The sequence below is a fragment of the Myxocyprinus asiaticus genome, chromosome 5, assembly GCF_019703515.2.
Source record: "Myxocyprinus asiaticus isolate MX2 ecotype Aquarium Trade chromosome 5, UBuf_Myxa_2, whole genome shotgun sequence".
Taxonomy (NCBI): Eukaryota; Metazoa; Chordata; class Actinopteri; order Cypriniformes; family Catostomidae; genus Myxocyprinus; species Myxocyprinus asiaticus.
Genome location: NC_059348.1, coordinates 18,147,656 through 18,157,690, shown reverse-complemented (window position 1 = coordinate 18,157,690; position 10,035 = coordinate 18,147,656). Strand labels below are relative to the sequence as shown.

At 39.7% G+C, this 10,035-nt stretch overlaps 1 protein-coding gene across 3 annotated transcripts in view; it reads right to left on the bottom strand.

Annotated features, from left to right (window-relative positions):
* Positions 1-98: 98 nt before the first annotated feature.
* Positions 99-10,035, bottom strand: part of LOC127441613 (far upstream element-binding protein 1-like) — an 11,575-nt gene continuing 1,638 nt past the window's right edge. Inside the window, exons 4-20 of one of the 3 annotated variants that reach the window (XM_051699210.1) lie at positions 8,044-8,083; positions 7,895-7,941; positions 7,709-7,780; positions 7,526-7,583; positions 7,253-7,415; positions 4,756-4,854; positions 4,577-4,672; positions 4,378-4,480; positions 3,263-3,499; positions 2,995-3,155; positions 2,673-2,818; positions 2,515-2,591; positions 2,296-2,421; positions 1,925-1,999; positions 1,255-1,314; positions 737-891; positions 99-439 (exon numbers count right to left, since the gene is read on the bottom strand). In XM_051699210.1, coding sequence (XP_051555170.1) covers positions 431-439; positions 737-891; positions 1,255-1,314; positions 1,925-1,999; positions 2,296-2,421; positions 2,515-2,591; positions 2,673-2,818; positions 2,995-3,155; positions 3,263-3,499; positions 4,378-4,480; positions 4,577-4,672; positions 4,756-4,854; positions 7,253-7,415; positions 7,526-7,583; positions 7,709-7,780; positions 7,895-7,941; positions 8,044-8,083 — 1,724 coding nt within the window. In that variant the 3' untranslated portion in view covers positions 99-430. Of the gene's footprint in view, positions 892-1,254; positions 1,315-1,924; positions 2,000-2,295; positions 2,422-2,514; positions 2,592-2,672; positions 2,819-2,994; positions 3,156-3,262; positions 3,500-4,377; positions 4,481-4,576; positions 4,673-4,755; positions 4,855-7,252; positions 7,416-7,525; positions 7,584-7,708; positions 7,781-7,894; positions 7,942-8,043; positions 8,084-10,035 lie in introns of all 3 variants that reach the window. The other 2 variants (XM_051699209.1, XM_051699211.1) reach the window with 2 other exon arrangements.

Here is a 10,035-nt window from a genome sequence, read left to right as displayed (position 1 = left end):
ATGCATGCATTCAGGCATCACACCCCCAACCCTGTCCCAAAACCGGAAATAAAATTCACAAAAATGTACCCCACCTTTGCACCCCACTTACCAACACAGGAGGTTTCATTTTGTTTTATTGCAAAACACAACAGGCATATCATATTAAAATGAGATGATTTACATGGAAATGACTATAGTTCAGTCTCAAACTACATAATGAGATACAGGAGCTGGAATGACCAATATTGCCCGACTAAAAACAAACCGTTCATTTACAAGAATGCCAAAACAAAAAGGAAAAAAAATATATATATATTTGACTTGAGCCGGTCTGCGATCTAAACACTCAAACCAATGAAATTAAGATCTTCATCATGGCGTCTGCATCCAAACATTTAACAAAGGATTTTTTCTGACAATGTAGCATTTACTTTATGTCCACTTCACATTACTGGCCCTGTGCAGAAGAAATACATAAGAAATACACAACATGTTAAAAGCAGAAACATATATGCATCACCCTCCCAAAATAAAAATAAATAGACTAAAAGAAGCCTGCTGGAGGAGGAAAGAATTTGGTTAAGTGTTGTTTTGATGACTCATCTGGAAACCTGATAAACCTGTGGAAGAAAAATGTTAGAAAAAAAGGGAAAGAAAAAAATAGGGGGGTGTTGGGTACACATGCACATATACCAAATGGCATCCAAACGCAACAAAAGGAAAGAGAGATGGGCAAGTTTTATTGGGAGTGTACCTGCTGAGCCTGGGGTGCAGCGCCCATGGACTGAGGAGCACCCTGACCATAGTACGCTGCCTGCTGGCGGTAGTACTCTGCCCACGCTGCACTGTAATCTGGCTGACCACCTGGCTGAGTTGCCGCTGCTGCAGCCGCCTGAGGAGCAGCTTGCCCTAAAGATAAAATAAACCTAATTAATACAATCACATCTTTGCTCAATTATGGTTCATAGAATAGTAGACCCAAACTAACTTTTTTGGGTGAACTCATCACTACTAACTTCCCACACTGGAATCCCAACATAATATATAATTAAATCTTCAGTCTTTACTTCCAAGTTAAATCCATTATGATGTTTGTAAGAGGGGGAACGACCCCGGACATACGGTCTTCGAGTGCCGGGACAGAAACCCACTACTTTACTCTAGGGCAGCCAAGTCTACAGCAGCTCTACTGCAGAGGACTGTGAAAGTGGTGCAGCTGCCCAAAAATACTGTAAATGAAGCCAATCTAAGATCAGATTCATGATCTCTCACCTTGTTTCTTATAGTACTCTTCCCATGCCTTGGTGTAGTCCTGCTGAGGCTGTCCTTGACCTGCAGAAGCAAGATTAAACAGACTTTAATAATGAGCCTAATTGCAACAAAAATCATGTACTAACAAATCTGTTAAGATTTAAATGTAATTAAATTTAGTCTAGCATTAAAAATTAAGTTCAAGTTTGACTTATACCGTTAAAAAAACAGTTCAAGCAAAACATTTTCATTAAAGATCCAGTTACCAATAAGATTTGGAAATTACAATATTCTTGAAAATGTGTGCAACTGGCATATTAATGCAGTAATATCGGTTGTTTTACTCAAATTTGTAAAGGAGCACATATTTATTACAATATAGACATGCACATATAAGAAAATGGAGTACAAACTTATTCTAGGTTTCTTGTGCTAATTCTAGTCTGGCTTTTGAGACACTAAAGCTCCTCTTTCTAAACAGCAGGGTTTGAGACCAATTATTTCTGTGGACAAGCAACAGAGTTAAAATTCTCATACACCACTAATTTGGACCACCAACAAAGCCTCACAAGACTCCAAATCAGAGAAGAAGAAAAAAAACAGGACTGATTGGTTATTCAAGCCCTGCTGCTATTTAATCTAATCCCTCAAACAAAATTCCCTGAAGCTACATTTGGCAAAATATTTATACCCAATTTCTTGTAATATTCCTCCCAGGCCTTGGTGTAATCTGCCTGTCCACTTTGACCTGGAGCTTGCGGGTCACCTGTTAAAAATGGTACAATTTAAGTAATTGAGAACCATTCTTTCAAACGCTGCAGAAAGTCCTCCACCTGACTAGGTGGCGCACTTTACACAAACAGGTTGAGTGTCTCAGAAACTGCCCTGTCCATGTGTGCTAGTGGAAATGGTCCATTGTCCCAGATCGAGTGATAAAGACGATGAGAACAGCAACACTGTACTATGCAATGATGGCTACACTGAAAGGCAGAGCATACTACAATAGACTGCTAGTCTACAGTGAAGGGGGCGACAGTCACGTGGAGTGCAGGTAAAGTGTACCTTGCCCGTTGGTTTGGTTTGAGCCTGGGGCAGCTGTCGTGGGTGTCATGGGGCCTTGGGGCTGCTGCTGGTACTGTGAATAATAGGCTGCCCACGCAGCAGCATTAGCATCAGCCGCTGCTTTATCTGCAGAACAAACAATAGCCTAACCCATGTAGTATTTACTCCAACTGAAGTGGTAGTGATGTTGATTAGCATAACAAAAGGTTGAGGACTTACTGGGATCTGGCTGTCCTTGCTGCCAGTGCGGGTATCCATTGCCCCAGCCTTGAGGCTGGTATGGTGCTTGAGGACCACTGAGGATAAAATAGGGACATTAGGTTGACGATATAGACCGATACGTTGAAGGTTCCAGAAGCAGAAAGAAATGTTCTTACTGTGGTCCAGGAGGGCCTTGACCATATGGCCCAGGATTAAATGGGCCCATGGGGGCAGGAGCTCCTGGTGGACCAGGTGGGACATGTGAAGGACCTCCATGGGGCCCAGGAGGACCATGAGGGCCACCCATAGGGCTCACGGGACCCTATGACAAACCAAAATAACCATTTTACTAAAATGCCTCATATATACCCCAGAAGACATGAGACGAGAGATCCTATTTTTGTTTCCGGCAAGCCATTGATTTTTACGTTTCCCCAAAAAAGAACTGATTCTAAAATAGGAAAATTTGTTAGGCCCAATACAATTCATAGCACTCACTCCAATCTTCTCCTCGACCAGCTGCCTGGCGTAGTCAATCTGTTGGGGTGATCCGCGTACTGTGAACATCTTTAAATTTGGGTCTGAATTAGGTGGAGGGTTTCTCTGCAGCTCTATTCTGGCTCCTGACTGTTGGCTAATACTCTTAATTGTTTCACCCCCTTGAGAAAAATAAGAAAGAAAAAAGTGTCAATGTACATTGATTACATTTCTGTTGTTTAAAGTTGCAAATCTTATCATAGATCAACCAATTTACATCAACACTGACCTTTGCCGATAATGAGGCCCGTCTTCATGGTGGGGACTGTGAAATTAAATTCCTGCAGGCCTCCAGGGGGGCCCATGTTCCAATTTCCCTGTCCACGGCCCCTCCCTCTGCCTCCATGTCCTGGAGGCCCTCCAGTCTGCACGCTCCTTAGCAAGTCAGTTATGATATCTGCTGCGTGCTGTGCCCTGTCTGGTGGCCCCAAGATCTGAGCGATTCTCTCTGGTGTGGTGCCATCATCTGAAGCAAAGATAATGCATTAGTGTCAATGGTGTGGATCCCAACGGAGCACCGCTGGCTGTATTCAAGCAGGGTTGCTGCAGACTTTTAAAATCAAATTTAAGACTTTAAGACCTTTTTCAAGACCTGAACAGATCAAATTAATACTGTATCCCCATACCAAAACAAATAAACTAAAATCACAATCTAAAAAAAAAAAGTTTAAAATACTCACGTTTTCCACAAATATATAACATTAAGAGAGGTTTATGTACCATCAGTGTTTCCCATTAATTACCTAGATTGTGGCGGTCCGCCACAGTCTAATTTGTCCAGCCACAGTTTCATAATGCACCGAAAATATTTACACACTTCTCATAATAACATAAGATCTGTAATGTTGTGTTTTGCGCCATTGCTTTGGCAAAGCACCTCACACTCACAATCAGTCAGAATTTCATAATTTTAGAAAAATATACAACAAACTTTGACATGTTACTTGAGCATGTAACTTAAATGTCCTTTTTTCTCTCCAAACAAGTAACTTTTTTTACTCAGACAAGTGAATGACAAATACAACAGGAGAAAATACAACAGTGGCATGTTTTCACTCTGAAGGATGCAGCACATGCATTTATTTAATTAAACAGTATTCTTTTGAATCACATTAGGTCATATCACCATTCCTGTCCTTCCGCCCCCAGATTTAAGATCTCTTTAAATTATAATTATGACTTTTGTTGAATCATTTAAGATATGTAAGACTTTTTATGACCTTAAATTTTGGAAAACTGAATTTAAGACATTAAGATTTAAGGATCCACGGGAACCCTGTCAAGAACAAAAGCATCCATTTAATTGAGCTTTTTCGTGGAAAAGTGTGCATTAAAATCATATACCTGGTTTGAACTGAATCCTTACACCAGTGTCATTCTGAATCTTCTTGATCATTTCACCACTCCTGCCAATCACAATTCCAACTGCAAACCTTGGCACAGGGACCTAAAGCAAACAGCAAATACATTCATTTAATTTCAAAACCAGTTATATGACGACTGAAGAGTTTAAAGATTAATTTCAACAATCTGTACTACTTACATCCAGACTGTCTCCACCTACTCTTGAACCATACTCTCCTCTTTGTTCCCGGAAACCCTGATCTCTGATCAGATCCATCACCATCTCTTTGGCTTGCTGCATAGACAAAAACACAATGTAAAATTCTATTTATTAGCCGCTGTTCAATCATTTCAAAGTAGCATGGGGAATGTGCTCACCTGAACTTTAAAAGGATCTCCAGAGATCCTGAGTGGTTTATCAGCACCTGTGTTTTGTGGCCCATCTTGAATCATGACCATTTTGACTCCAGCACGTTCCTATTTTACAATTGCATTTAAAATTAAATTAGTAAATAAATGGTTTGGAAAAAAAAGATAAAAAAAAAATAATGCAGCTTAGGGTTTAACTTAAGAATTTTCTTGCTATATTTTCACACGAAGGGGTCATTTCATCTGACATTCCAGGAATTCCTCACATAAGGTGTTTTTAATCACATGAACAAATTGTTCTCACAATTATTTTATTTTTAATAAAAGGATTGTTTTTAAAACACCTAGTTTAAATGTATTAGATAAACAATCGATTATTCCATCCATTATCTATTCTTAACTGCAAAGTCAAGTTTATAAAAAAAAAAAATTATATATAGTAAGAGCAGTGCTTGAAGTGGAAGGAAAAAAGTGCAGGTACTCTCCTTGTTAGGGGGGGATAAAATACACACCGAGACTGTTTTTGTTCGTAACCAATGTTTAAAGTAGGGGGCCTGGGTAGCTCAGCGAGTGAAGACGCTGACTACCACACCTGGAGTCGCGAGTTCAAATCCAGGGTGTGCTGAGTAACTCCAGCCAGGTCTCCTAAGCAACAAAATTGGCCCGGTTGCTTGGGAGGGTAGAGTTACATGGGGTAACCTACTCGTGGTCGCTATAATGTGGTTCGCTCTTGGTGAGGCACGTGGTGAGTTAAACGTGGATGCTGCGGAGAAGAGCGTGAAGCCTCCACACATGCTAGGTCTCTGCGGTAACGCGCTCAACAAGCCACGTGATAAGATGCGCGGGTTGACGGTCTCAGACACTGAGGCAACTGAGATTCATCCTCCGCCACTCAGATTGAGGCGAGTCACTATGCCACCATGAGGACTTTGGGCAATCCAAATTGGGGAGAAATCACAAAACTTTTTTAAATAAGTCAATATTCTTGGGGATTTATAAACTGAACTGGTGCCAAACTTCATCCGTATTTATCTTATACGGTAGTTGTAACTAACATGTTAACATGTAACAATATAAAAGTTAAAAATGTGTTTATTTACATTGGAATAGTATTTAATTACGTTAAAAGAGGTATTCAAATAACATTTTCAAGGTCTGGCTGTAAATTCCTTCTTAAGATCTGGCTGAAGAACAAACATGACCTTAAATCCTCAACTAACAAATAGGTTTTGATTAGCTTTGAAAATAAAAACAAAGTAGGTTTTTTGTTTATGAAAACTGAGAAAGAATATTTAGATCTGCTAAAGCCTGTATCTTTGTCAATATTAACCAACATAAGAGAACAATGGCAATCTAATATAGAATCTTTATTTTATTTTTTATTTTTTTACACAAAATAAAAGTAGCCTTAAACTGAAAAAGCATAGTCTGTTTTTCCCTTTTTAAAATTTTATTATCCTCTAATTTTTAGAATGAGGGCAAAATTTGCCATCCTTATTCTGCACACATTAATTTGCACACAGGAGCCAGATACTTGTGCAGATAATCATCATTAGAAACGGTGAACAAACTGAGTTGATGATATTCAGGATTGAGAACAATGTGGAACCAATCACTGTCAGGATATATGCATAGGCAAGTTCAATGACAATTCACATAATCTTTTTACAAGCACTACAGAAAAGAATGGAGAATAAAAGCATATTTTCCTGTATATATTTGGTTTTCATCATAATTTTGCCTCTTGTGAAAAAGGTTGTGCATATGAGCTGACATCACTTCCGTAACAGTTTTTTTTTTAAGTCTAGTTTTGACTGCACCGAGCAGCTAAACAATTTGCATAAATACAATTGAGCAAATAACACACAATAAAATGTGCTCACCCAAAAGTTGCTGGTTCCCATTTTGGAGAGGAGTCTAACTGTCCAGACAAGCTTAAAAACGTGCGTTCCTCCGGAAATGGACCACGGATCGCTTGACGAGCACCGATGCTATTGCACGTGCTGAGTGTTATTAAACTCGCCGCTGAGTTTTGCACAGGGAGCATTTGGATGTTTACCGCAATTTTATCAAAATCATTTGGAAGGTCAGATAAAAAGTGATTGGCGGGCCATATCAAATCACTGACTTACATTAAATAAAGACATTACATCATACCAGGAGACTCTGAGAAGTGGTGTTACGCAATAAAAACTGCCAGTACCCTGTAGAGTAAATTATAGAAGTGCAGGTACTGCGTGCCGCCCCACTTCAAGCACTGAGTAAGAGCGTAAATAGTAAGTGGTCATTTAGCTGATGCTTTTATCCAAAGCGATATACAGCATACTTATTACAATGACATTACTGCTAAAGGGACACAGTAAATAAAATTATTTTAATTTGCAAAACTAACAGTTTTATATAGAAAGTTCAAGAACGCGTCATGTTTGACCCACATCCCTGTATGCATTCTAGGGGGATCAAGTTAGCTGTGCATTCTGAAGTCAACCACATCTCTGCTCCTTACCTGTAACTGTTTGATTGTTTCTCCTCCCTTTCCGATGACCAGGCCTGCTTTGGTGGCAGGGACCATGATCTCCTGAACTGACATCCCTGGGCCATCATTGTGGTGGAAAGCTGGGGAGGGTCTGCCTTTTTCTACAATTTCTGTCAGTAACCTCTTTGCAGCTCTGTTGATGAAAACAAAAGTTTGTTTCACTTCTAAAATAGCACTGCACTCATCTCAACTATGCAACATGTCTGAGAGATCCCTACAGGGACAGGATGCAGAGATACTCACTGGATGGAATCAGGTGAGCCTGTTAATGTCACTGACCTATCCGGCATGCCACCACTGTCTATAGGACAAAGTGCAAAATAAGAGGTCTTTTCATTTCTGTTTGTGCTCCAGACAGTTAACAAAATTCAAATAACTTCTAAATATTTTGATACACATGGCAATGGAAGTCAAATTTTGACTCACCTGGAGCAATCTGTATTTTACACCCTGACTCCTGCTGCATTTTTGATATCTGTTCTCCTCCCCTGCCAATAACTGTAAAGAAGAGTGTAATTCATTAGCAGTACAACTTGAGTTTTACATACAAGTCTTCAAAACAGCTAAAAATTAAGGATATGAATAATAAAAAAAACAAATAGTTCAACTTACTGAAGCCAACCATGCCATCTGGTACCTTGAACTCCTCTGATATAGACCTGCACATAGACATGTTCAGGTAATTAGAAGAAATAGGCAATGTAGAAATATAATAAAATTGTATTAGTTTTAACACAAAGTCAGAAGATTTCAGAAGTTACCTTGGTGGGCCACCCATTCCTCCCATTACAGCTGAAAAAGCTGATACAAAACATGAACTTATTAGTAACCAATATATAGCACACATCTTTGAAATAGGTAGGCAAATACACATTTTTAAAGGGAAGTTCACCCAAAAATGAAAATTCTCTCATTTACTCATCCTCATGCCATCCCAGATGTGTATGACACTTTCTTCTGCTGAACACAAATGAAGATCTTTAGAAGTGTATCTCAGCGAGGGACGTGACACCATGCAAGAAGCAGACATGTGATTGCGAGCTCTGCGCACTTTGCTAGTTTTTTTATTATTTTCATGTTATAATCCGGTGAGATTCGATACACCCAGTTACATACTTGCTCTTTGAGGGAAACATGGCAAAGAAGTCAAAATCCTCAGACATTTAGCTCATTGGTCACTTCCACCTGAGAGAGCCCCTCCCTGGTTTGGAATTGAACAGGAAGTTCTTGCCCCTATTTTATTATTACAAAGACTTTCTATTAAACTAATTGGAGAAGTTAAGTCGCACCCTGTCATCTCGCATCTGCATGCGCTATGGACAAAAGTGTCCAGTGTATTCAGACGTTTATTTAAATGTTGCCTCAAGCATATGGCTAAACCCAAAGTTGCGTATTGGTGATTCCCCTTTCTGCTGGTCAGAGTGGATTGAGAGGGGTGTTAATACACTCGGTGACCTATATGAGAGTGGAGTGTTGAGATTGTTTGAAAATTTGGTTCAACATTTTGGGATTCTCAGTTCTTCAGGTACTTACAGCTGCGCCACCTGCCCTGTACTATTTTTGGGAGTAGCATACACCCCCCTAAAAGGGCAGATACTCTAGAAGCGGTGATTACTGCTTTTGGAAAAGGTCATGAGGCATCAGTGTATTACTCCCTGTTAATTCTGAGTATGGGAGATGGAGCTTCAACTTCTCTCAAGAGATTATGGGAGAGAGATTTACATTTGGTATTGGAGGACGGAGTGTGGGCTACGATTCTAAAAAACGTCAAGTCTACATCTAGAGATGCAAGGATGTGTCTGATGCAATTTAAGATTTTGCATCGATTCTATTGGACACCCTCTAGATTGTATAGACGGTCTTAAAGTCACACCCACCTGCTGGCAATGCCAATCAGAAGACGGGGACACAACCCATGTTTTTGGGGGATGTTAAAATACAGGAATTTTGGTTGAAGATTCAGGGATTTGTGTGTGATGTGTTGGACACACGGATTTCATTTTGCCCCAGACTCTGTATTTTGGGTGATGGGGAGGTCATTCATTTTGGTGATAGCCATTTGAGAGGTTGGGTCCTGGCTGGAGTTATGGTGGCCAGGCGAATAATTCTCAGGGGGTGGAAGATGGCTGGGTCACCCTCGTTTCAGGAGAGGTGCGGGGAGATGAGTGAGGTTGTGGCATTTGAGGAGGTGATCTATAGAAGGTTGGGAAAGTGGGATTTGTATAATAGGAAGTGGGGTAGTTATTTTGATTTTTTGGAGGGTTCTCAGAGAGGGGCAGTGGAGAGGGATTTTTGATTTTTAATTTGACGTGTATGTGCACTCTTGTTTTTTTTTAGTATTTTTTCTTTAGCTTGTTTCTAATTTTTTGTTATAATTGTAAGAGACCACTGTAATGCATGTTTGTGTCGGGTGGGGATGTTCGGGTGGAGGGGTTTAATTTATATAATTGATTCCATATTTTATGTTGTGTTTATTGTTTTTTGTAGATGTAATCAATCAAAATGTTAATAACAAAGAAGTGTATCTCAGCTCCGTAAGTCTATACAATGCAAATGAATCGTGGCCAGAACTTTGAAGCTCCAAAAAGCAGCATAAGAGTAATCCATACAACTCCAGTGGTTTAATTCATATCTTAAGTGATAGGATAGGTGTGGACAAAAAACAGGTCAATATTGAAGTCCTTTTTTACTATAAATATCCACTTTCACATTCTTTTGTTTGTGCACTTCGCCACGTACTGGTTGGGGATGGT